Here is a 26,322-nt window from a genome sequence, read left to right as displayed (position 1 = left end):
TAGCAGAGTCAACTCAGCTGCTCCTGCTTTTGTTTGCACACGCCAGTGAGAAATTCACAGGTTAAGAATCAAATCACAGCGGCTTCAATGTGAAAACTGCCAACAAAGTCTGCTCCTCAGCAGCTCTTCCCAGAACTTCCAGGTTCTCCAGTGTCTGATACTGCTCTTTCCTTTCACACTGGGGAGACTGTTGGGAGAGCAGACAGAAGAGGCACCTGCTGGCACGAAGTGTGGAGCAAACAATAAATATCTTTGAGATCTACAGTCAAATTTGGCTGATAACAGCCAGCAGGTTCCAAAACTCTTGCCAGGATTGTGCCAGAGAGAGGCACTTGATGGAGATTCCTGGCTCCAGGGCAGCAGGAGGGCTCTGGCTGGGAGCAGCATCCCTGCTGTGCCCTGGGCTGGGGAACATGGGGGGTTCTTCACTGACATCAGCAATGTGAGACACTTGTTTGGAGGTTACAGGGACCTGTCCTGTGTGCTGTCATCACTCAAGTCAGAGATCAGCCCCATTCATGTTTCCTAGATAAACTGTCACCCTGTGGATATGTCTTCCAGCAGGATTTGGTTACTGTATTTCCTATCAGGGATGTGACACTCATGCATGTGAATTCTTGGTGCTGGAGACACCTTGAGGACTGAAGTGCCTGTAGGACACAGAGTGCAGGTGTGACCATGTAAGGATGGAGGTAGTTCCTGAGACTTTTCTTTTGTACAGGACCTGGTCAGGCAGCTTTGAAACTTCAGAGCAAGCTGGCACCCTCTATTTTAATCCAGTTTCCATCCCTTTGGCAGCAGAGGCAGGACACAGTTTTAGCATTTTCTTACAAGTCTGTGTTTCTTGTGTCTAGTAAAGTATTCATTTTGTCTAAAAACACAACATGAGCTATGTCTTTGAATCCCAGCTTTTTATGACTTTGATGTTTAAAAGCAATTTAACCAGATTTGGGGTTCTTTTTCCCATGTGAATTGCTGTGGTCTAGTCAAGACAACTTTTAGTAGCAGCAGCCTTGTGGAGGAGGTATTGTGTTTCCACAATTAGAGGTTAGGAATTGACAGCAAATGAGCCAGGGATTATAATTGAAAACCAGGATAATTATTTGTGCATGGAAAAACTAAGGAATAAAAACTCATGGTGTAATGTACCTAGGAGTAGTAGATACAAATAAGAGATAATGTATCTTGCAGTGAAGGATGTTTGGATTGTGTGCATTTCACCAGCCATGGGAGCAATTCCTCCTGCTCCATAGACTGAGGGTTTTGTTCAGTTGGTGCTGATGCTCTTTTAGAAAGCTTTTACCTCTCTGGTTCCTGAGGTCTGGCACGGAAGAGAAAAGCTTCAATAGGCACCAGCTGCACAGTGGGCCCTGTCTTTTCAAAGCATCGCTCGCTTTTCTCCGTTCCCAATTAAAATGTGTGTTAAACTTAGCTTTTGTTTGAAGCAGCCCAGCGCTGTGGTATTTAATGTAAAGAGAATGTGCTCGTCACCTTTTCTCTCTCTTTTGTGGCAGGGTCAGCATTCCTCAGGGGAGGACATGGAAATCTCTGACGACGAGACCAACCCTGCGCCCATCACCAGCGCGGAATGTGCCAAAACCATTGTGGTGAACTCCTCCGTCAGCAACACGGCCGTGATGGCCCCGTCCATCCCCCCGCTGCCACCACCGGGATTCCCTCCTCTTCCTCCTCCTCCTCCTCCTCAGCCGGGCTTCCCCATGCCGCCTCCGCTGCCCCCGCCCCCGCCCCCCACGCACCCTGCGGTCACGGTGCCCCCGCCGCCGCTGCCCGCCCCGCCCGGGGTGCCCCCGCCCCACATCCTGCCCCCGCTGCCCCCCTTCCACCCCGGCATGTTCCCGGTCATGCAGGTGGACATGATCAGCGTCCTGGGCAACCAGTGGGGCGGCATGCCCATGTCCTTCCAGATGCAAACGCAGATGCTGAGCCGCATGATGCAGGCGCAGAACACGTACCAGTACCCGCCCTTCATGGCGGGCCGCATGCAGTTCGTGAACCTCCCTCCCTACCGGCCCTTCTCCATGGGAGCCGCCCTCGCCCGCGGGCAGCAGTGGCCGCCTCTGCCCAAGTTCGACCCCTCGGTTCCTCCCCCGGGCTACGAGCCCAAGAAGGAAGATCCCCACAAGGCCACGGTGGATGGAGTCCTCCTGGTCATAGTGAAGGAGCTCAAGGCCATCATGAAAAGGGACCTGAATCGCAAGATGGTCGAAGTGGTGGCGTTCCGGGCGTTTGATGACTGGTGGGACAAGAAGGAACGTCTGGCAAAGGTGAGTTTTCACTTGCTGTGTCCTGGGGAGAGCTGTTCTTAGTGTTTGTGGCCAGGGTGTGGGGTCAGCGGGGGTCTGGAGCTGACTTTAAGAAACCCAAACCCCTAAATTTTCATGTACAAGAGGAAACTGAAGTTTAGCTCCAAAAAACTGAAGTCAGATGCAAGAGGAGTGTTTGAAACCACCAAGCCTCTGTCTTGTGTTCCCCACTTTGTGCAATGAGATGTGTGGGTATTTCCAGTTCTGCCCCCTCCCCAGTGCATGTACGAGGCAGCAAAAGCTGAACATTGGCCAAATACACCAAGAGTTCCAGGCATTAGTTGAGAAAACAGCTTTGCATGAATCCTCTGATCCTTTTCTCACCCAATTTGAAGTGTACCTCAGCCAGCAAGCAGCTGTGTGATCTAATGTGTGGTAAATTTGTCACTACCCAAAAAAACTAACACTGCAGAAAGGTTAATGCAAACCTCAAAATTACTATTGCAGTGAATTACTGTAAAAATAACAGAACAAACCACAACCTGCAAGTATGTCAGTTTTCAGAGCAGTATCCTCACCACCTGTTTGTGTAAACCAGTTGTGTGTTAACTCTGGTGCTTGGGAGAGCTCCTTGGCTTTCTGGAGGAGTTGGTCATGCTGCTGCTTAACAGCTGCTTTGTGACAGTGTAATTTACTGTGGCTTAGAGCTGGCTGGCGTGACGTGCAGCAGAAACCCCGTCCCTTCCTCCTGACTAATGCTCAGAGCTTTTCTCCTGCCAGCAAGCGTGTGCTGACAGTCTTGGAGGAGGCCCGTGAGTTTCCAGGGCAATGAAGGAAACAGATCCAGCAACGAGTTGCAAAAACAGCAACTGAAACACTCAAGAAATTGTTTTAAACCAGACAACCAGACACCTGTGGTGAAAAAGCAGAAGCAAGTTGAGGCAGATCTTCAGGCTCACTGACATCCCAAGTTATGGCTGGATTTGGGGTGTTCTTCCCTCACCTGGGGTTCATAAGCCATTTTGGGAAGGGAAACTGACTGTACCACAGCAGCTCACCACAGTCCTTGCCACAGGTTATGTTGGATGTGAGCAGTGTAATTGAAAATGTGAAATTGCTGCATGGGAAACCACGTGTGCTCTCTGTCCAGGAACAGAGATGCCAGAACCCTTCCTGCCCCAGGGCATGTGTTACTGTTGTGTACAGAAAAACCTCAGAGATTTCAGAGCTTTCTGCTAGGACTGGGCACCCCTGGCATTGGAGTGAGACAGGATTCCTTCTCAGGCAGAAGTTGCCTGCTTTTGCAGAAAACAAAATACAAATATTCAGCTTAAACTGAACATTTAACTGTACCTTCCCATTGCTGGTGTCTGTGTGTGTGAGGGGGGGTTACTGGGCTCCTTGGTGGCAGCTAGAGGTCAGTTCCCCAAGTGCTCTGGCTGCTGTGTTCCATCAAAGACAGCTGATTGATTGTTTGATTGATTGATTGATTGATTGATTCCAGCTCTGGCAGCTGAGTGACTTCCAAGAGGCATCATGCCCTAGGAAAAGGGTGGGAAGGCTCAAGGATAAATCTGGTGTCCTGGGTCAGGCAGGGAGGAAATCGTGTGGGGTGAAAGCTGTGAAGGGAGCAGGTTGCTGGGGAAGGCAGCACATTCCATGGACCTTTTCTGCCTGAGCTAGGGCAAAGCTTTTCTTTGTTCCCAGATCTAGTGGTGGGTTAGGTTTGAAAGCCTGGGTAAGATGCATTAAGCAGAGTGCCAGGAGTAACCAGGCATCCTGGCCACAGAATGCTGCTGCTTGGATTCCCTGCTTGATATTCCCATTTGTCTTGTCCCTAATTAGCAGGAGAGCTGAGCTTGTGCTGCCTCTTTGGTGATTACAGCCCACTTCAGCCTGTGAGCTCTGGTAGGGTGTGCAGGAGAAACTCTTTGGGGTGTTGTGCCCTGGGCTGATGCAGGTGAGTGTCACCTCCAGTGCCCCTGCTTTGGGCAGAACATCATGTGCCACCATGTGTGACATTCTCCTGGCTTGTCCACCTCTCCACAGCTGCAGAGAGCTGAATTCCTGCTCTTCCTTCACACCTCAGCTCTGCTGAAAAAGGATTTGTTGAGGCTGTGTGTCTATTTTGTAGACCCTGTGGTGTTTCACCTAAATATTTCCATGTCCGTGTTGCCAGGACTGGAGCCTTCTGACAGGTTTTGTGGACTGGGGCTCTGGTTGCTAAGGGAACACAGGGATGTGTGTGATTTTTTATGCACTATATTTGGCCTTGCACTCAGCAGAAGGAAGGTGTTCCCAACTGGAAGGTCTAGAGTTGCTTTCAGTTATGTGGGTTAGCAAGGGAAGGTGGATAACACATTGTTGGGCTGACTTGCCTAAAGCACACTCAAATTATTTTTATTATTCTATGCAGCTCTAGTTCCTTTCAGGTGTGGGGCACCTTCAGATGCCCTCCAAGAAACTGATGCCTGGGCAGGACAGTGATATTTCCCAAACCCCGACTATTTAAACGATTTCCAGACTTTGTGTCCTTCCCAGGGAACTTCCCCTCTCAAATGTGCCTTCTCTGTTGCAGGCATCTCTCACTCCAGTGAAGTCTGGAGGAGAAGTGGAGGAAAAACCAAAGCCAAAGGATCGAATGGCCTCCTGTCTGCTGGAGAACTGGAACAAGGGAGAAGGGCTGGGCTACGAGGCCATCGGCCTTGGCATCGGCCTGCGGGGCGCCATCCGCCTGCCGTCCTTCAAGGTGAGAACAAAACCTCTCTTCCTTGTGCTGCCACCCCCCACAGGAGCCTTAGGAGGACAGACCTGCTAGGTTTGTGCCCCAGAGCCCTCAGGCTGTTCACTCCACTCTGGGGTTGCTTCTGACCCCCCAGGACCAGAGCAAGGAGCCTCTGTTTCCTTTGCTTTTCATCCTCCCCTTGTGTGAATTGGCTGTAGAGGATCTCCCTGTCTTTAGGACACAGCATTTCAGCATCATCATAAAATACATGTATGCTCATGGTGCTTTACACAGCTACTGTTCTGGCTGCAATCTCTGATGGCTTGGCAGCTGAGTCTCAGTTTGCTTGAACTCTGTCTCCTCAGAAGCACAGGGTATCCATTTTGAAAAGCATTTGCATAAAAAATTAAAAGTATCTTAAAGTTTGGGGTAGGGGGCTGTAGAGAGCTTCCCTGAAATTAGGATTTTTGAATGCACAGAAGGTGCAAGTAAAAGGTTTGGGATGAGAAATTCTCCAGTCTCTATTTAGAATAAAATTTGCTTTGAGGTTCTTTGAGATGCCCTGGGCTTAGGCTCTCTTTCTGTTCTACTACAATCTCAGACACATGGATTTGTCAAGAGTTTTCTCTGTCATCCTCAAAGTACCAGGTGATGACATGCACCATGCTGGTACCCAGGGTGTTTTCATGCAAATTGAAGGGGTAGAGTTTCATTCAGAGTGAAATTCTGTTTGCAAGCAAATAAAGAGATCAAGAGCTGGGAAGTGGCCCTTGGTTTCTGCTGTGACCACAGCAAAGTAAAGAAGTGGCAATTTGCTTAAGAAGTTGATTTCTGCTGTTTCTAAACTTTCAGAAATGCTAATTGTGTCTTTTGTTCAGGTGAAAAGAAAGGAGCCACCTGAAGCTGCCTCTGCGGGAGATCAGAAGAGAATCCGGCCTTCTACTTCTGTGGATGATGAAGATGAAGGTTTGCAAAGTGCATTTGTTTGAAACCCCGGAGCAGATGCAAACCCCACCAAGCTGAATCCTTTAAACTTCACAGCAGTGTGCTCACTTACAGTTAAACACAGAGTCAAGGATCTGAGCCAAACCTGCTTCTCACAGAGCTCAGATCAGCTGGGCCATGGCCCCTCTGGGTTCAATTATCTGAAATTCACTGGTGGGAAGTTTAAGATCCACATTTTAAGAATAACTCATAACCTATTTTAGCTGTGCTGGGCCCCAGCAGAAGGAGCTCAGATGGGTTCATGGGCTCTTTGGGGTGTGCTCACAGCTCCCTGGGATGTGATGGGAGGAAGCATGCAACAGTTTGCTCTGCATTTGATTTGAGAAAGAAACCAAAGTTACTTGCCAGAAAAATCTGTTTGAAAATATCTTAACATTATTTCCTATTACCAGGGAAGAGTAAAGAGGAGACAAAGCTTTGAGTACCCTTTGTTTTGCACATGGGTTCATGTAGAAGTCAATTCAGATTAACAAGTGGTTGTGAAGCCAAAAAATGAAACAAAAGCATTAAATTCAGATTGCCTGTCCTGACCTCACTCATGCTGTGTTTCCTGTCAGGTTTGGCCACCCACATTTTGCCATCAGCACTGTTCACTGTGACATCAGCAGGTCCCTGTAAGCCTGGGGACCCTCACACCATATGGGCACATTGCTCCTGACTTCCATCTTCCCAAAGAAGTTTCCCTTATGGAGTTAACTCCTTCTGTCCTTTCCAAGGTATTAGATGGTAATTTCTGTTGCTTTTGCTCCTCAGAGTCAGAGAGGGACAGGGATGCTTCTGATACAACATCTGACCTGTCAAAGAAGGACGCAGAGGCTGTGGGGCTGCGGCGGCGCCCAGCGAGGCCATTGGAGCTGGACAGCGAGGGAGAGGAGGGAGATGAGACATCAGGGAAAGAGGAAGAGTCCTCCTCAGAGAAGGAAGAGGAGCAGGAGGAAGAGGGAGGCTTGGTGAAAGCACCACCTGGCAAGGTGTGTTGGTGTGAGGCTGCAGTCTCAGTGCTATCTGTCATTAAAAGGGGGCCTGGTCATGCTAAGTGCCAAAGTTCCCTTTTCTGGGAGATGAGTGCTCCTGGTGGGGTCTGTCTGTCTGTCCTTACAGAGCCCTGCCAGTCACTCCCTCTTCAGGGTCTCTGGCAGCCTCCCTGAGAGTCCCTGGTGGTTACTGCAGCCAGGGACAGGCTCAGGCACTGTTCATTTTTGGCAATCTGTTTTGCAAAGGAGGAAGAGGAGGAGGAGGATGATGAAGATGATGAGGATGAAGATGATGACGAAGACGAGGATGAAGATGATGAGGAGGAGACAGGCATAGACACAAGTGACAAGGAGGAGGAGCAGGACTCCGAGGAGGGTAAGGAGCTGCAGTGGAAGCAGTGTCACAAGTGTCACCTTTGGGTCAGCTGTGGTCTCCCTTCTGCCTTTGTGAGCTGATTTTGTTACTTGTGTACCTCCTTTCACTGGGCAGTTTTACACAATATAATGCAGAGAGATATTTTTAATTAATACCTGTGAGGTTTCTGTGATCCCTCAGTCACTGGGTCCTTTTTGAGCCCTCCAGTCCCTACCTGATCTCAGCCCAACCCAGCCCCAGGGGCACTGGTCTCAAGCCCAGCTAAATGTGTGCTTGTTTTGTGAAACAGAAGTGGCTGGGGGGAGAAGGGACCAGATTTCTGAAAAGGGCAATCAGTTCCTGCTCTGGCAGGTGGTAATTTCCACTTTTTAAGGCCATGTGTAAAGGCTGCAGAAAATCTTAGTAAAAGATACAATACACCAAGAGACCCAGGTGGGAGGTGCCAGGCAGCACCACTACTCACTGTTGTATGGTGATTGTTGTAAGGTACAGGATTTATCAATCTCTGCAAAAATAACTGAATTGGGAGGCCACTCCTTCAAACCCACCTGCTGCTGGTGCTGCTCTTTCCACTCTTATACAGGGGAAGGGATATTGGCCCCTGACTGATTGTTAAAGGCAGAAAGCAGAGCTAATGGAGTTTGTTCTTGCAGATGTAGCGAGTCCCTCGTCTTCCAAGGCTGAAGCTGAATCATCTGATGAGAGTGAGGACTCCTCTGAATTCGAGTCCAGTTCAGACTCGGACGATGAAGATGAGGAGGATGATGATGATGATGAAGAAGAGGAGGAAGAAGAGGAGGAAGAGGTGGCTGAAGATCAAGGCAGAGAAGCCATGGTTGCTGAGCCAGAGCCTGAATCTGCTTGTCATGAGCTTCCTGATGATGAGAGGGAGACTATTTTGGACCTGTATCCTGTGGATGACTACATGGATGCCACAGGCTTGGGACTTCCTGAGCCAGCTTTGGCAGTGAAAGATGAAGGCAGTGAAGAAATCAAGGCAGGGGATAGTGAGTGTGGCCAAGTCCTGGGGGCTCCTGTTGCTGCTGAAACTCTGAAACATTTGGTTATGGAAAGAGACCAGGAGACAAAGCTTGCACTCTCTCCCATCTGTAGGCCAGGTATGCCCTTCCATGTCCTTTGGAGTTTTGTTATTATGTTTCCAAGTAAATTTTCTCCCAGTATCCAATATGTATGGGTTTGTATTTCCCTTGTTCTCTTTCTTCTTCCAGTCTTGGCTCTAGGCTAGGGATTATCTGTACAGGGAAAGAGCTCTGTGTGGAACTTTCCTTCCTAGTAAGGAGCTTTACATGAGCCAGCTGCTACTAAAAATACTGTGGTTACTGTATCCAGAATCTTATCCTGGGTCAGTTTAGTTGGAGTCCTAGAGGAATTGAACAGTTGTCATCGTCTGAGGGTGACTGATCGGGTGGTGTGGTGGCTGAAGCTCAAGATAGAAAAGCCATGGCTGCTAAAACAGAACAGGAATGTCACTACTGGCTCTTTTTGGTTTTAATATCAAAGCAGGATGTGACAGGGAAGCTGCATGGGGCAGGTGAGTGGAGTCTCAGAGTTATCTATGGTTCCTAATATTATTTCTGGGTGGTTTTGTCACCTACTCCTTTTAAATGAGTGATACTCAGTAGTTTTCTGGAAGAAGGAAATTGTCTTCAATCAGTACAGAGTTGTACTTAACCCAAGGAAATTGGAAAACTTACTAGAACAGGAGTGAGATGCATAAAGCTTGAGTAATTTGGCAACTGGGGGAAATCTAAAAGTTAAAATTGGAGCCCACAGGGAGGGCACATCTAATGGGGCCTGCTGTAGAGCCTTGGGCAGCTCTGGTGTCTGAGGACTGGGCAGTGTTCTGACACTTGGAGAGCTGGAAATCCAATCCCTGCACAAGGTGTCACTCCTTGGCTGCTGCAAAATCTGAAAGTCACAAAGAGGTAAAATGTTAAACTGGGCAGGGCAAAGAAGAGCTGGTTTTGCACGAATCCTTTCTAGAACAGGTCAGTGTGCTGAAAGAACATAAATTTGGAGACACTTGCATTTGAGCAACTTGACATGTGTAAGGAGCTTTCCAGGTAAGCTGTGGGAACAAACTCCAACTGCAGCATTGTCCTTGAGCAACCCAGCTCATGCAGGAGTGGCAAGGCTCAGACCCTTCTCCAGCAGCCCTGGTTTGTTCAGCACAAACAGAGAATGCCTCCCTTCCAATTCTCCAGGCATTTTCACCTCCTTTCATTCTTCCACTTGAAAATGTTATTTTGAGCTGCCTAACAAGATTCACCGTTGATTCCTTTTGGACCTGGCCCTAAGTGGGTAAATAAACTCCAGACAAATGAGGCTGCTGCAGGGAGAGCAGCATATAAATTGCCTCATTGATACCATCTGAGTGTGTCCTGATCCATTACAAGGGCTTCCTGTTTGCCTCATGTGTTGTTCAGGAGTTTTCTTCTATTCCCTTCACCATTCCCTCCTTGGAGAGCTGAGGGTGCTCCTTGGCCCTGCGGTTAGTTTAGTTCCCACATTGGGAAAGGTGATAGCTCTGGGCTCTGGCAGCTCTCCTCCAAAGTCCTCACCCCACAATCCATTCCTTCCTTTAATCTCTGTACAAAAGGTTGTCAGGGCTTTTGAAAGCAGAGAAACCTTCGTTCTGGTCTGTGTCGGAGTTAATCCTCAAATTAATCGTGTGGGTTTTTTATGGTCCATTAGGAAAGTGTGTGGTAGTGTCTAATTACTCTACACTCTGTGCCTCCAAAATGTAAAGCACTGGAGCTTTAAAGCCTCCCAGTGGAATTGAGCTGTATTTTAATTGTGGCATCTTCAACATGTCTTTACTAGCAAGTGGCAAGTAACCAAGTGGAGGCAAAGCTGCTGATTCTCCTCTCTGTTCCCCTTTCAGAGGAAGAGTCCGAACCCACTCCCATGCTGGAGCCAGAGGTACAGGAAGGTCCAAAGCCTGAATCTCAAGATGAGGAGGCGTCTCTCTGTATCTCTGCTCCAGGAGGAGTCTTTGGGGAACCTCTGCCCAGCAAAAGCAGCTTCTTTGGCAAGTCTGAGGAGAGCAGCTTGGAAGGCCGGGTCAAAGCGGAGGAGGAGGAGCGGCTGCCGCGCACGCCGGGGCGGGAGGTGCTGATCCACCCGGACACTGAGACTGTCCTGCTGCCAGCCCACAAGGTGCCATCCTCCATGCTTCCCTTGCCAACCACTCCCGGCAAGGAAGAGCCTTTAGTCCCTCCAGAAAAGTTCCCTGAACAATTAATGGTGACCAAAACATCCGTGGAGGAGGAGATTCCCAGGACTCCCGGGAGGGACATTTTGGCCAAGTCTTCGCACCCCTTGACGAAGTCGCAGAGCACGGACACTGTTCCAGCCACGCCAGGAAGTGATGCTCCCCTTACAGGCAGCAGCTTGACCCTCAGTTCCCCTCAAGTCCCAGGGAGCCCCTTTTCCTACCCATCCCAATCCCCTGGCATTAACAGTGGCATTCCTCGGACTCCTGGGAGAGATTTCAATTTCACGCCTACTTTCCCAGAGGCTGGTGCTACCATTCCTTGCCTTCTGCCTGGCAAGAAGCAGTCAGAGGATGAGCTAGAAGAGAAAACCTTTAAAGAGCCTCTTGGTGCTTCCCTTACGATCAGCATGAACAGTGTTCCTTCCCCTATCCCCTTTGCCAGCCCCCCACAAGCAGATTTCCACATGGACATGGCTTTGCCACCTGATGAGCCAATACCTGTAGCAGCCCTGCCGTGCGTGCACGGAGATGGAAGAATGCCCATCGAGGAATGCAAGGCAGAAGTAAAACCTGTTTTGCTCTCCCCAGAAGTACCCCCTGGGGCTTCTATCCTTCCTCCCCCACCACCACCTTCTGTTCTTCCCAAGAGGAGGCCGGGTCGGCCGAGGCGGTCCCCACCTTCTGTCCTCTCTCTGGATGTGTACTCGGGCAAAACCATAGAACCTCCTCCCATGCCAGTGGCCTTGGTGGAAGGTGCCGTGGGCAAAGAGCCGCTGAGCGGACATCCTGATGCCTACTACGGACTGAAAGACCCTGAAGCCGTCACCCTGGACTTCAGGAATGACGGTTTCCACGAGAAAATAGCAGCTGAGACAGTTGCAGAGAAGCTGCCATTCAAGGAACTGGAGAACCAGTGGAACGAAGACTTCAAGGAGGAGGAGGCTCACGCCAAGCCCAAGCGCCAGTGGCGGAGGCAGAGGAAATCCGAGGAGCTGCCGGTGATCCCTTCCCCCGAGTACTCCCCGCCCCAGCCGCAGTTCCGGCCGCGCTCCGAGTTCGAGGAGATGACGATTCTGTACGACATCTGGAACGGGGGCATCGACGAGGAGGACATCAAGTTCATGTGCATCACCTACGACCGCTTGTTGCAGCAGGACAACGGTATGGACTGGCTCAATGACACCCTCTGGGTTTTCCATCCTTATATCCTTTCTCACGGTGTGCTGCACGTGTGAGATGCACGAGAAGTTGGTGGTTCCTTACAGGAATAGAGATTGTTTGGATGAGCAGGGAGTTTTAGACTGTTTCATTCTCTGAAGCTGCAATACAAAAATACTGCAGAGGTGGCTGTTCCTGCTGCACATTCAGTCTGGAAGTGCAGGGACAGTCTGTAGGCACCTCTTCTGGGGAGTTTTCCTTCCTGGTTTGAGAAGCTTCTGTCTGCATGTAACCAGACTTTTTTTCCAGCTTTCCTGTGGAATTTCTAGTCTGCACATACAGAGCTTTCACTTGGAGCTAAAACTTGCTGTAAAAATAATCTCACCATCTGTGCCCAAAACAATGAGTTAGTGGTTCTAGCAGCTTTAAGTTGCTTTGAGGTTGAAATACTGATAAAATCAGAGCTTTCTAAGTGGCACATCAGGGCTCTGTGTGTGTGCACCCACCAGTAGTGTTCTCCAGAGCAGAGCCTAAAAGACTGTTCTGAAACCCTCAGAACTCTCCAGTACTTTTTTCAGGAAAGATGTCCAGGTTTATGTGTTGAAGAAGACAAACACACCACCTTGTGTGTTGCTAGAGATTGTGTGAAGTTCAGATATCTTCATCCCTTGCTTCCTGCAAGACAGGATAGCAAAACCAAAAAAGCCCAAACCACCTAAAACAGTCAGTGATAACTAACAAAACCCATAGTGAAAATAAATCTCTTTCCATCTTGATAAGGATTATATTGTAACAGCAAAACTACCTCACTTTTTAAGCCACTTCCAAATCACCTTGAGTTCATCGTGTGTCACACTGCATGGCAAGTGTGAAAGTACCTGCAGGCTCCTCTGCTTTGCAGCCAACCCTCAGCACTCTGGTTTTGAGGCTGTCACCTCCTGGTTTTTATGGTCCCTCTGCTTCAGTGTTTTGGTGTCAAGGATACATTTTCCCTCACAGCAAGCATTTTTGGGTCAGTCTCGATTGTTGTAGCTTTCATGGGTGTGTTTGTGGGGTGAGCTGGCAGCAGTTCAGCTCCACTGTCCTTCCAGGAGACAAAGCTCTGAAGGTTTGTAGTGTGTGTGTGAAGGAGCTGATTTCCCAAGGCTGCTGAGAGCAGCCCCTCTCCAAGGCTCTCCAGTTGTAATGTTATTTTTTACAACCCCACAAAACCTTCCCAATTTTCCAGGCTCCAGGTGTTAGCTCCATGCAGCTGTAGCGAGTTTAGTCTGATATCCACCTCTGGCTGTGTTTCTCCTTAACCTCTTGGCACCCACCAGCTTTTCCACCCCCAAGAAGAAGAAGCGGGATGACGGCATGCGGGAGCACGTCACGGGCTGCGCGCGAAGCGAGGGCTATTACAAAATTGATAAGAAGGACAAACTCAAATACCTCAACAATAGCCGAGCTTTTGCAGAGGAGCCTCCAGCTGACACCCAGGTGAGGAATCCAGCTGTGAGTGGGGTTTGGTTTGACACTGTCACACACAGCAGGTGCTTCCTGCCTTTTGGCAGGGAGGGAGAGGGAGCTGTTTGTCTCCTTGATTGTCCTGGGGATGTGTGGGGAGTGTTAATGTTTGATGTCAGGTGCTCTGTGGTGATGAGCTGTAGCACAAGGGGCTGCTCACAGGGAGCCTGCAGGGTGTTGGGTCAGCTTTGATCCCCCATTTGTCCTCTCAGGGTATGAGCATCCCTGCCCAACCTCACGCTTCCACCCGGGCTGGTTCCGAGAGGCGATCAGAGCAGCGCAGGCTCCTCTCCTCCTTCACTGGTAGCTGTGACAGTGACCTGCTCAAGTTCAACCAGCTCAAGGTAAACACCCCCTGCTGCAGATCCTGGACCCAGAGACATCCTTTCCTGGTCTGTGCTGTGGCTAATTCAGGGTTGGGTTTTGGGGTGTTTTCTTCATGCAGTTCCGGAAGAAAAAGCTAAAATTCTGTAAGAGCCACATTCACGACTGGGGCCTTTTTGCTATGGAGCCCATTGCAGCTGATGAGATGGTGATAGAGTACGTGGGGCAGAACATCAGGCAGGTAAGCTGTGGCTGAAATCTGAGCAAAAACCAGCCCTCGGTGAAATCCTTGAGTATGACAGCAAGGATTGGGGTCCTGGGTTGGAGGTGTCAGCTCTGTGGGATGAGCACAGGTTGGCATGGTTTGGAGCTACAAGGGTGGGAATTCCAACAATCCATGGAAACTGGAGCACTCAGGAGAAGCCTCCTTAAGAAGCCCATCCTGAACTTCTGTGTTTCCAGTTGGGTGTGTGCTCTCTTGGGGTAGTGGGGATCTTACAGAGCCCCATTGCCTGGCACAAGCAGAGCCCAGGGGAGCCTTGTGGAGGTGAGGTGGCTGCTCACAGGTGTCCTGAGCCTGCCTGGCTTTCTGCAGGTCATTGCTGACATGCGTGAGAAGCGATACGAGGACGAGGGCATCGGCAGCAGTTACATGTTCAGAGTCGACCACGACACCATCATCGATGCCACCAAGTGTGGGAACTTCGCCAGGTTCATCAATCACAGCTGCAATGTGAGTATCTCTTCTGGCCTGTCCTTGTTCCCTGGCATGCTGACAAGCCTGGGGAGGTCCTGCCAGCCCTGACTGGGGTGCTCAGAAGTGGCAGGGGGCACAGGGTTGTGATTAAATGTTAATGAGCCACAGCAGGTCAGAGCAGGGTCTAAAGGAGTGTAAAGAGCTTGGAGAGACCTGAGGAGTGAAACATGCAGGGAGACAGAGTGCACTCAGGAGCCCTTCTGGCTGTCTCAGGGAACCTGATGGACACTGAGCGAGCAAATCTAACAGATTTTTCCTTAAAACATAGCAAATTTCAGCTGTGGGAAATTCAGCTCCTAGTGTCTGCATGGGAAAATAATCCCTGCTGTTTCCTGCTCTGCTCTGTGCTGCAGTCTGCTCTCAGACTTGCCTGCCTGGCCAAACTGTTAAACATTGAGCTTCTCTTAACCCGGGACAAAATTGATGGAGCATCATCCAGGCTCTTTTGCTCCACAAATGAGCAGAATGTGGATATTTTGGAGCAGCACAAGGGGGGCTGCTCTGTTTTCTGGCTTCATACCTCCCTCCTGAGTCCAGGCTCTGAAAGTGTGGCTGGGGTTGTCTCGGGAAAGAGCTGCCCTGCTTTATTTTATCTTGAAATAATTGTATGGAGGCTGGAAAGCTGTGGCACTCTGGAACCTGCATCCTCACCTGTTGTGTCACCCTTGCAGCCAAATTGTTATGCTAAAGTGATCACGGTGGAGTCTCAAAAGAAGATCGTTATCTACTCCAAGCAGCACATCAATGTGAACGAGGAAATTACCTACGACTACAAGTTTCCAATTGAGGATGTAAAGATCCCGTGTCTCTGTGGCTCTGAGAACTGCAGGGGAACCCTGAACTGAACTCGAGGTTTCTCGTCACACTTGCACCTTCGGCCATGTCAAAACTGTGGTAACCAGGTGTGGTTGCACTTTGCCAAAAAAAGAGGAAAAAAAACCTACAGAAAAAAAAAAAGGAAGAAAAAAATTTAAAAGCAAAAAAGTACTTACCAAAAAAAAAAAAAAAAAAAGAGGAAAAAGAGAAGAAAACCAAGCAAGTTTCGCACTTCTGCCAGGATCCTGAGTGAAAGCAAAAAGCGCACACGCTTACGAGGACTGTTCATGTTTCAGGTGCTTTTTCCTTTTCAGATCCAACACGCACACAAAAAGGTGGCTACCTTTTGTGGCATGGTCTATCCAAACACTAGCTTCTCTGTTCAGTCCCTGAAGTAATGCTCCATAATGGGATAATGGTACCTTTTTTTTTTTTAATTGTTCTTATAAGCCTTCATTGTTTCATAAATGCTGCTACCTTTTTCTCATCAGTTTTCGTTGGTTGAAAAAGACATTCAACGTTTAAATGTGAAGCAGAGACTGAAAATGCCATATAGGGTTTGTTGGGAGCTTGAGTGGCTGAAATTGCACAGATTTCTCAGAGTAAGCTGTAAATAAATGTAAGGTTGATGTTACAGAGCAAGCCAGAGGCTTGGGGGTGTGTGAGTGAGTGAGTGAGTGAGTGCTTGGGGGTGTGTGTGTGTGTGTGATGTGTCCACAGTGGGACTAGAGCTGAGCTGTCCTGCCTTTTCCCTAGGGATGAGCCTGAACAAGGCCCCTCAGCCAGACCCCAGGGCAGGGTCAGGTCAGCCAGAGCTCAGCTCCCCTCCTTGGGCTCCCCTCTCATTTTCCATGCCATGCTGGTCCATGGGGGATCAAAACCTCTGCAGCTGCACGTGAGAAACCCTTGGGTACTTCAGTCACTAGGGAGAGGTGGGGTCAGCTGTGGCCTTTGGGGATGCCCATTCCTTGGGGATGGGCTTGTCTTGCTTGCAGGAGAGGCTGACTTTGAGAGGAGAGCTCAGCCCCTGTTGATGCTGTAGAAATCCTGCCCTGCTTGCAAGCAAAGACTACAGCCCACGTTTGTAGCAGGACTTTGTTCCTGTGGGTGGGAATCAGGCTGATGTGTGACTTGTATTCATTTTTTCTCACTTTCATCTGCATTTCCCTGCCCTTCCAGTGTTTTACAGGGAGTATTTGCTCTGTCCTTGGATGTGGGAGATGCCTCCTGTGATAGGAGCAGGCTGTGCCCTGCTGCTCTCCTCCCTCTGTTACTCAGTAACTTGGCCAGGGGTGGTCCTGTCCCTCCAGAAAATCATGGTAGAAATGTCCCTGAAAGCAATTCTGTCCCCCCCATCTATAGCATGCAAATGAATTGCTTCTCTACATTTGGAAGGCATGTTTTAAAATGATTTCTTAATATATTTTGTCCTTGTAGATGTGCTGAGGTGAAGGTTGCAGGTCTTCAAGAGGTTCCATTTAAAAATGGGACCAAACACCAAAAAAAGAATTGTTTGGATGAGATCTGGAAATGTTACACCAGCATTCAGGTATAGACAGGATCAGTTTGCATTGATTCAATTTGCATTGAATGTCTCCTGCTTTAAAAGTAGAGATTAGTTGTACTAAACCCCTTTTAATTGGCTTGTAAGGGGAAGCTGCAATGTCATTCTGAAGTGGAAGATTATCTGCATAACTAAACACCTTCTCCCCACAGAGCAAATTGCACAGCTGCATTCTTGTGTTCTTTCCAAACCCCCCTCAGAGGTGACAACCTTGCAAAAGAGGTTCCTGGAAGTTTTTTCAGCTGTTCCATGGAATTGCCAGGCCTGCACTGCAGTGTGGAGTTTGTGATGTAGGTTGGACCTCTGCTCTGTATTTCTGCTCCAGACAAAAGGGCTGAGGGAGCAGGAGCACACAGAGGGCTGCAGGCTGCCTTAACACCACCTGTGTTCCTGCCTGAGGGCAAGCAAATTGGCTCTGAGACTGGACAGCCCATGGTCCATCTCTGCTTTTCTTTCAGTTCTGTTTTGTTTCTCCTCCTCCTTCCTAAATCTCTCCAGCTCCTGGGTGTTGGTGACCCAGAACCTAAAATCATGAGAAGCACAAGTTTCTGTCTCTGAATGTTGGTTGGAACTGCAGTGATGGCATTTGGGAGTTAAGCCAGCTGCTCAGTTTAGTTTGGTTTTTTTTGAGTGAGATTCAGTGTGTTGGTTGGCATCTCCACAGCTTGGCCTTTGACTGGCAAGGCTTTGGAAATGCACAGAAGTTTCCTGTGTGTCAGAACTGAAGCCCCTGTCCTTGGCCTTCTCCCTCTCTGCTCCATCAATCCCGTGCATCAATGGTGGATTTGTGGGGGTGAGGACACCCCAGCTGGCCCAGCCCTGTGTTCCCAGCACATCTCTGTGCCCTGGCTGGGAGCAGCCCCTGCAGTTTGCCTTAATCCTTGGGGAGGAAGGTCCCTGTCACCTTCAGGTCCTGTGTTTTAGGAGCACCAGAGGGATTTGGGTGCCAAAGACCATGAGCACCTAAATCACTTGGGTACTTCTGAATCTGCCTGTAATTCATCCCCTTTTAGGATCCCAGACAAATAATGTGAGTTTTTAGAAGAGCTGATCTCCCAGCACTTCCCCAGGAAGGAACAGAGCTGTTGAAGCCACAGCACTTCTGAAAAATCATGTCTGGTCTCAAAGCCAAACCTGAGAATTCTCTTTTTCCCATAAATCTTGGCTTGCTGAGTCCTCCCTGGGAGATTTTTGTCTTGGACTGAGAAGCTTCCTGACCTCCAAACAAATCATTTTATGGTGAGAACTCCCTGGCCTGGTGCAGTGATTTCCATGGGTGCCCTGTCCCTGCCAGGGGAGCCCTGCAGCCACAGATGGGTGGGAGAGGCCTCAGATCCTTTGCCCTGTGCTTGGTAGGGCTGGGATGAGAGCAGGGCAGGAGCTGTGGTCGCTGTGGTTCCATTCAGCACAGGCTCCCTGGGAGCAGTGACAGGGACAAGGGAGCCTCAGCAGCTCGTGCTGCTTACAGGGACTCTGCTTTTGTCCACTGAAAAACCCATCCCCACATTTATTGTCACTTCAATTTGAGCCCAAGACAAAAAAAAAAGGAGAGACATTTACAGTGCTCTCTGCAAAATTCCATCTCCCTGGGAGGAATGACCCAAGAAAAAAGAGCAGAATGATGGAAATAGAATTTAATTGGTTTGCAGCTGTGGGAGTGGAGGTGCAGGTGCCTCTGTGCTGGCAGCCACAGGAGCTGGGGGGCTGGAGGGCATGGGGCTCATCCTGCAGTTATTTATATTGTACAGAGCAGCTTATTTCTACAAGGACAGGAAAAACAACCATCATTTTAAAACCCCAACAAATACAGTAGTTTCAGTTCTGGTTTTTGTGACCTTTTTCAGGGATCATTTCAGTGCATTTCTGTACAAAATAAAAAATTAAGGAAAAAAAAGGATTTTGAAGTATAAAAAATGCATTTTCTGTACATAGGCGAACTCAAGAATCTTCTCTTCGAACACTGTTTCTTGTAGAAACATGTTGAAATTTTTTTGCTGATTTCTTTGTACTTCAAGAGCATGTAAATAGTTTATTAAAAGTGACTATTGTAATTTGGAGTTCTTTTTAAACAGATTCCAGCTCTAAATCATGTCAGGATGGGGAGGAAGAAGGACTGAGTATAGCAAAGGAGCTGGTGGCATTTACAGCTTGTGTCAAGCTTTGTATAATGTAAATTCTGTATAAATATGGGGTTTTTTTGTCAAATAAATAGATGCAATTAGAAGCATTAAGAAACTGAAGACAAAAAATTGCCAAGTCAAGGCTTCTTCTTTCCCCCCTCCCTCAGTCTGAAACCTTATGTGCAAAATCTATTTATTTCAAGCGAGGAAATGTGTACAGTCTAATAGACACCCTAAAATGTATTTAAGCAAATTAGCAACTGGATTCTTTCAGTTTAATATTTGTTTTGTTTTTATGAGTTTTCTCAGTTGCCACTGTAGGATTTGTCCAAGTGCAAACACATCAAGAAGGACACTCTAAAACAATGGGGCAGTTTTGAAGCAAAGTGGAACACCCAGCTCCCAATTCTTGCAGTTTTCTGGTTTTAATTCCCAGTGTGGTAATCAAGGGCCTCCTTTAAAAGTAGGCAGGTCAAATTGTTTGCAATAAATTTAATTTTTTTTTTCTTAAGTTCCTTTAAAAAAACAACTCTGCTTTGAAGATTTAGAATTTCTGCTTTTTCTTTGGTTAAGCAAATTTATAAATTTAGGGATGTTTTGTGCATATAGAATCTGTCACCAGTATGTATCTTGTTTTGAAGAAAGTGTTTTTGTTGTGGATGTGTCATGCTGTATATATTTGTTCATATTTTTGTGAATTGAATACTATGTACCATTGTATTATAGTAACTTTTATAAAGCAAACCATAAATATACTGACTTTTCTTACAGAAAAATTATGTTGTGCTTAATATATTACCTGGGAGCTGTGAGAGCTCAAGGAGGCAGATGCAGAACAAGAACAGTGTGAAGAACTGATTTTCAGCAAAGTTTACTGAAAATATTAATTCTGGTGAGCAGGAAATGAATTTAAGCAACATTGTATTGCATGAAAGAAATATGTGAGTGATTCTAGTCTGTACATTTTGTCTCAGTATTAACAATGTTGAGAGCCTTGGAGAGCTGAGGCAGAGCTCTCCTGACAGTGAACCAGGAGTCCCAAACCTGTCCAGCTCTGCAGGTGAGGGGTCCCTGCTCCTCCTCCTCCCCTGGATTGCTCTGATTTCATATCCTTTGATTATTTATTTATTTTTAACTTCATGGAGGCAAAAGCCCTTAACCACCAGGTGAGGGGTCAGTGGTGTGTGAGGCTGTAGTGGCCAGAGGCTCTTTGCTTTCTTTCTTTTAAAATCAGTTTATTCAAATTGCCAGGAGTTGGACTTGGGTGATTCATGAGGGTCCCTTGCAGGATATTCTGTGATTGTTTGAAATCTGGATTAGCTCTGCTCCCTGGGACCCAGGGAAGGGGCAGCTGGGGAGTGCTCAGGTTTGGCACGTGTACCCCCAACAATGGGGGGCTGCTGCTGGGGGGTCAGGATGGCCTCTCTGAGCTTTTATTCACAAATAAACACCTGGAGCAGGGCCAAGGGCAATGGCTGATGGAGGAGGAGGTGGAAGAGAAAGGACAGAGGCTGGAGGAGACCTCAGCTCAGCTCCTGCATGGCTCAGGTGAGCACAGGGCAGGGCTGCAGCACAGCCACACCTGGGGGGCTCAGCCAGGAGGGGGCTGGGGGTCAGAGGAGCCCATCCTGGGCTGAGGGCTGGGGCTGCTTGGGGTCTGCTGGGAAAAAGGGAACAGGGGGCTGTGGAGGGGCTGTGCAGCACCCCAGGGTGTCCTGCAGCAGCTGGGAACACAGGGAGTGCTGGAGCTGCAGCCCCTGGGAACGCAGGGACTGCCCAGGCACTCAGGCCAGAAAAGGGATTTATTGCTTTGGGGAGGAATTCCCCGTGCAAAGGACAACTCCAGAGCAACACCCAGAGGGGACTTTGCACATGCAGCCAGGATCTGAGCCAAGGAACTGCTGCCAGTGCCAGCAATTACTGCTGGAAACATGGGAGAAACCCCAACCCATCATCAATGCAGGAATTTGCAGGTATTAGAGCAAGACTCTGTTGCCTTGGGAAGGCTGAAATATGTAAATACAATTAATTCTCATTCCAGAGTGTTGGAGCTACCCTAAAACCATGTTTATTCTCAGCAATTTCAAATTGAAGATTGAGTCTAAAAGCAATTAAACCAAAATCTTACAAAAGGAGATGTGCAGAGAGGAAAACGCCTCCATGCTGTCGCAGCTTCCCATGTAGCTAAAATTAAAACTTTGGGTAGACTGAATTTGAGCACTCCCAGTTGTTTCTTCTGTCTTCCTCTGTAGCTGCATGTCTTTGGCACATGCCTTAAACCTGCCCTTTTGTTAAGAATTCCATGGTTTGGATCAGATTAAGCTGCTTTTTGAGAGTGTGTTTGCTATTTCCCACACCCCATCTCCCAGGAGGTCACAGAAGGGCAGTGCCAGGGCTGGGCTGGGAGAGCTGTTGGGTCCTTTTGCATTGTCCAGCTTGGCAGTGGCTTCCCTGGCTTTGTGGCACTCCAGTCTGGGCTATTTACCAAAACGTGGGGTGTTTCCCAGTTCATTGGGATGCAGCTCCTTGGGGATGAGGGTGGCACTTGCTGCCATCCCCTACATCCTCCTGGTCTCCCCATTGGGCTCCAGCACAGTCAGGTTTCCTCTGGCATCCTGATCCATTTCAATGGCCTCAAACAGAGACTTGAAGTTCCCAGCACCGAAGCCCTGCAGGGGTGGCACCGTTAGGGACCAGGGCTGGGTGGCCCTGAGGGCTCCTGGCCAGGACCAGAGGGACAAACTCAAACCAACCTGGTGGTTGTGCCTCTGGATCACCTCCAGAAACACCGTGGGTCTGTCTTGGACTGGTTTGGTGAAGATCTGCAGCAAGTAGCCTTTTTCATCAAAATCCACCAGGATTTTCAGCTCCTGGAGAAAAGAAATGAGGGGACAGCTTGAAGACCCACAGAGGAGCAGGTGGGGCTCTCTGTGTCACTCACATCCCTGCAGGGACTGTGGGGAGCTGCTCCAGCCCTGGGCAGGCCTTTCCCCCCTGACTCACCGCCAGCTTGTCAATGTTCTCCTTCACTTTGATTTTGGCAGTTTTGAGCCTCTCCCGCAGCACCTGGTAGTAGCTGGAGGGCACATCCATGAACTGCATGCCCCTCTGCTTCAGGTTGGTGATCTGCAAGGCAGGGGAGACCCAGCAGGGCTCAGCTTGGGAGGGGTTTGTGCCAGGAGCATTTCCTGGCATGGGCAGTGTCAGGAGATGCTTTCCCATGGCATTGGCCAACCTCAGGCAGGAGAACCTGTCTCATCATTTCACTCTGGCACCACGAATGGGCAGGCCCAAGGTGTCCTCCCCAGGCACTGCAGAGAGCTGTGCAAGATCATTTGTCCTGCTCTGGCCTGATGCCTTGGTCTGGAGAGGAGCCCAAGCCTGGGTGCTCAACCCAGACCTGCCCCAGCTGAAGGTGGGTGATGGGCTGTGGGGCTCAGCCTGGGCTGGCTGTGTCCCACCAGGCACCCTGCAAGGACAAAGGTGCCACCGAGGACCCTACAGACCCCAACTGCTTTAAGCTGGAGGCACAGGCAGCTCACAGGTGCAGCAGGTCCCTTTGACCCCTGGGCAGTTAAGGCTGGTTGTAAAACAACCACAGCACAAAGGCCGTGAGCTCTGTGTCCTTGTGCCCTGACAGGGTCATGGTGCACCCTGTGATGAGCAGCACCGTGCCCAGAGCCAGGGCAGGGAGGGTCCCAGGGCAGGGATCCCAGGGCAGGGAGGTGCCAGGGCAGGGGGTTGGAGGGCAGGGAGGTGCCAGGGCAGGGAGGTGCCAGGGCTGCACTCACCGCTGAGATGATGTCGGGGGTGTTCAGTGCGATGTGCTGAACTCCAGCCCCTCCGTAGTAATCAACGTATTCCTACAGGGAAAAGAAGTCACCATGGCAGTGACAGCACAGCTACAGCTGTGAAGGGATGGTGTGGGCTTAAAAATGTGCAGGCCAGATCAGCCCAGGGGCACCACACGATGACAGACACTGTTGATGAGATGGGGTAAACTGGCTCTGCCCAGCAGCTCCCCTGGGGTTTGTCAGGCCCAAGCAGAGCCAGGATTCCTTTCTAGCAGGCACTTCAGCACAGCAGCTCTGCTCTGGCTCCACATCACTGACCCTTGGTCCCTGTTCCTTGACCAAGATTCCCCTGGGAGTGAAGGCAGCCACATGGATCAACCACCAGCATCCACCCACCTGAATCTGGGATTTCTTCTTGCCAGGGGCTGGCTCGTTGATGGGCATCTTGATGGTCTCCTCGTAGTTGGTGACCACGATGGAGCGCAGGGCACTGAACTCGGTGTGCAGCTGCTTGTCATCCACTGACCAGAAGCGGTGGAAGAGCAGGTTCTTCTGGTACCTGCCCAGGTCACCAGGGCACAGTCAAGGCCTTGCTCCATCCCCACAGAAATGGAGCTGTGCTCTGGCTTCATCAGCCCTGGCAGGAGTGCTGAGACCAGCAGAGCTGTGCTGCTGCTCCATCCCACCCCCACCAGCTCTGCCCACCCTTACCAGTCTGCCACTGGGACCATCTGGAGGTCAGGCTGGTTCCCCACAACGTGATCAACAAAGCTGAGCTTGCCACTTGGTCTGTGGGGGGAGACAAGGGGGGTCTCAGCCAGGCTCAGGGGTACCCCACAGCTCAGGGGGCTCCAGGGCAAGGCAGTGGGGACCTGTCCAGCTCCTCGGTGGGATATCCCACCAGAACACGATGGCAGAGCCAGGCAGGAGCCTCTGGAAAGTACTCACAGCTTGGGCAGCAGGGGGTCCTTGAAGAGGGGTGGGTGGTACCCAGGGAGGAACAGGCCCTTGTAGTTGAGCTTTTCTATCAAGGTGTGGGTGGTGTCACCGTACTGTGAGGGGGCAAAGTGGTTCTGTTGTGGCTTTGTTTCTGCAGGGGCCTCCCAGGTGCAGGCAGCTCCATGGCCCTGCCCTGCCACTCACCGTCTGGATCACTGCGAATTTCACCTTCCCAAATTTGTCCTGCTCCACCCACGGCTCCTTCACCACCACAGCACCGCGCTCCTTGGCTTTCTGGGCAGAAGGAGAGAGATCCTGTCCTGCCACAGCCCCTCCAGGCCAGGGGGAGACATCCCCAGGCCCTCCTGCCTCCCCTCACCGTTTTGGGGGGCTGTGTGTGAGGGGACAGAGGGGCTGCCCACCTGCACGATGAAGTCACAGTCCTCCACCTCAAAGGCCACGTCCTTCACGCCGTCCCCGTGCTTCACCAGGTGCTCCCCCATCTCTGCCCCGAGCAGGAACAGGCACAGCACAGGCATGAGCAGAGCTGCTTTGTTCATTTCCCACTGCATCCCCCCCAGTGACACCTACCCTCATTCCCTGGGTTCAGAGCGGAGGAGAAAACAAACACGATCTGCCGAGGAAGAGGAGCAGTGGTGAGGATGGAGCCACAGGTGATGGTGTTCATGGTGGGTCTGACACCACCTCACCTTTCCCTGCCCTGGCAGTGGCACCTCTGTCAGGGGCTCCCTTACCTTGTCCTGCTTGATGACGTGTGACACCACCTCCCTGCTGCCGGTCTCCAGCCCGCGGTAGGCCAGCTCCTCGAAGCCCAGCTTGTTGCAGTAGTAGGATGCAGCCTGTGGGCAGGGAAGAGTCCCTCTGGGTGAAGCTATGGTGCTGGTGGCCCACAGGCCATGGAGAACAGCCACCAAGGCAGGTGCAAGTCACACTTGTGTGTGTGAGAACAGGCAGCAGCTTCTCTGCCTCCTCCAGCAGCCCGGGGGGAACAGGCAGAGGCAAGAAAGGGCCAGGATTGAGGAAAAAGCCCAAACTCAGTGGGAAGTGCTGCCTCCAGAACTTTCTGTGAGGGCTGCCATGGAGCAGGAGACATTTCTGGGTGTCCCCTGTTCTGTGAGGTTGCATGAAAAGCAGCTCAGGTGTGAAGCACAGGGTTGAGGGATGGAGACCAGGGCAAGGTTTGGAGATCAGCTGCCACGAGCCCACGCAGCTCTGCAGGCTGGTGGCCACGGCTGGGCCTGGCCACGTGCCCTGGTCCATGTCCCATGTCCCACCCCCAGGAGCCGCCCCTCACCTTGCGCAAGGGCCATCAAGGCCACCGAGGCCACCGGAGCCAGGCCAGGGCTGGGCTTTGGGACACGGCACATCCCCGGCCCAGGGGCTGCCGGGAGGAACCAACACCCCCCGGGCAGCCAATGCCTGCAGAGCCCGGCCTGCCCCGGCCTGGGAGGTGTCCCCTGGCACTGGTGTCCCCTGGCACTGCTGTCCCCTGGCACTGCTGTCCCCTGGCTCTGCTGTCCCCTTACACGTGTGCCTGGCAGCTGCAGCCTCTCACCTGCTTGGCATTGCCGACCCAGAAGGTGATGGAGTGGAAGTGGATGAAGCGACCTCGTTGGGGCTGAAAGGAAGGAAAATGGAGCTGAAAGCTGCTGCTGCTGCATTTCCTGCAGCACTGCTCGGCTCTGGAGCAGGGGGAAGCAGCAGCTGGGACCTTGAAAATGCATCTGCTGCAAAAGCATCTGCATTAACTGGTGGAACAGGCCCCAGATGGTGATTTTCCAAAGTGCTTTACAGTCAAGTCCCACTGCAGGATCCTGCACTGCAGGCTGGAAGGTACAAAGCACTGATTCACTTTTGCCCACAGCCACAGTCCCAGTTCTCCCAGTGCTCCCCACAAGTGGCCATCCCAGCGAGCTGCCCACCTGCAAACCTCACTGTGTTAAAGATTAATTATTCCACAAAAGCTCTTACACAACCACCAGCACCAGGACAGATCCCCTTTGCTCCGTTCCCCACCACTGCCTAAGCCGGCACAGGACACCCAGCACTGGAAACACTTTAACAGTGAAAAAGGAGGCAAAAAATGCAGCATTTGGAAATAAATGTTGCATGGAATGAGGATTCAGCTTAAGGCTTGACTTGACTGGGAAATATCCATCTCTTTGTCACTCTCCTCCCAAACCAGAAATTTCAAAGATTAATATTAATTTACAACGAGGATCTTGTGTGGCCCAGAGCAGTTTTACTTCTAATTTCAACAGGTAATCTAGGAATTGACACAATCTGCAGGAACACGACCGATGTTTCACACCAGGCAGAGGGGCAGGACAGGGACACAACTCTTACCTTTTCTCCCTTGTCTGTGTAGGACGTCTGAAAGAGAATGAGAAAAGAGGGACATTAGTGGGACAGGCAGGTACAGCAGCCCCCAGGGAGCTGAATCCAAAGGTCAGATCTCCAAAAGTGTCCCGTGCATGGAGCCCCCGATGTCTGAATTAATTCCCATCTGCTGCCCTCACCATTTTTGTGACCTGGCGATGTGATGGAAGCAAAGAGAGCTTCAGAACGGGGCGCTTTCAATATAACGGGACGGGGAGGCTCCTCCTCGGCCCCACCTTCTCCCAGCACCAACCCAGGGAAGCTTTGGGCCGGGAGCTGCCCAAGCGGGGCGGTGGGTGGCTGTCACCGGGGCCGTGTCACGGCTCCTGCAGCCCTGCGGGGGCACCGAGTGCAGCACGTGA

The 26,322-nt window shown here is 50.4% G+C and overlaps 2 protein-coding genes across 2 annotated transcripts in view; one reads left to right on the top strand and one right to left on the bottom strand.

Annotated features, from left to right (window-relative positions):
* SETD1B (SET domain containing 1B, histone lysine methyltransferase) overlaps positions 1–19,603 on the top strand; it is a 47,556-nt gene extending 27,953 nt beyond the window's left edge. Inside the window, exons 7-18 of the mRNA XM_063173047.1 lie at positions 1,515–2,285; positions 4,843–5,013; positions 5,868–5,955; positions 6,748–6,965; positions 7,215–7,344; positions 7,998–8,462; positions 10,250–11,785; positions 13,053–13,219; positions 13,459–13,590; positions 13,692–13,811; positions 14,166–14,303; positions 14,999–19,603. Of these exons, the coding sequence (XP_063029117.1) occupies positions 1,515–2,285; positions 4,843–5,013; positions 5,868–5,955; positions 6,748–6,965; positions 7,215–7,344; positions 7,998–8,462; positions 10,250–11,785; positions 13,053–13,219; positions 13,459–13,590; positions 13,692–13,811; positions 14,166–14,303; positions 14,999–15,172 (4,110 nt within the window). The 3' untranslated portion in view covers positions 15,173–19,603. The remainder of the gene's footprint in view (positions 1–1,514; positions 2,286–4,842; positions 5,014–5,867; positions 5,956–6,747; positions 6,966–7,214; positions 7,345–7,997; positions 8,463–10,249; positions 11,786–13,052; positions 13,220–13,458; positions 13,591–13,691; positions 13,812–14,165; positions 14,304–14,998) is intronic.
* Positions 19,604–20,872: 1,269 nt separating this feature from the next.
* Positions 20,873–26,212, bottom strand: HPD (4-hydroxyphenylpyruvate dioxygenase). Its single transcript, XM_063173049.1, has 14 exons — positions 26,101–26,212; positions 25,928–25,954; positions 25,137–25,199; positions 24,316–24,420; positions 24,152–24,194; positions 23,983–24,065; positions 23,765–23,854; positions 23,570–23,673; positions 23,333–23,410; positions 23,018–23,180; positions 22,619–22,690; positions 21,831–21,953; positions 21,581–21,697; positions 20,873–21,496 (listed from the first exon to the last, which is right to left on the bottom strand). The coding sequence occupies exons 1-14, from the start codon at positions 26,101–26,103 to the stop codon at positions 21,386–21,388; spliced, it is 1,182 nt and encodes a 393-aa protein (XP_063029119.1). The 5' UTR covers positions 26,104–26,212; the 3' UTR covers positions 20,873–21,385.
* Between the last annotated feature and the right edge of the window lie 110 nt (positions 26,213–26,322).

This window comes from Melospiza melodia, chromosome 20, assembly GCF_035770615.1.
Source record: "Melospiza melodia melodia isolate bMelMel2 chromosome 20, bMelMel2.pri, whole genome shotgun sequence".
NCBI classification, from domain to species: Eukaryota; Metazoa; Chordata; class Aves; order Passeriformes; family Passerellidae; genus Melospiza; species Melospiza melodia.
The sequence above is the reverse complement of the archived record's forward strand: the minus strand, read 5'-3'. Positions and strand labels throughout refer to the sequence as shown.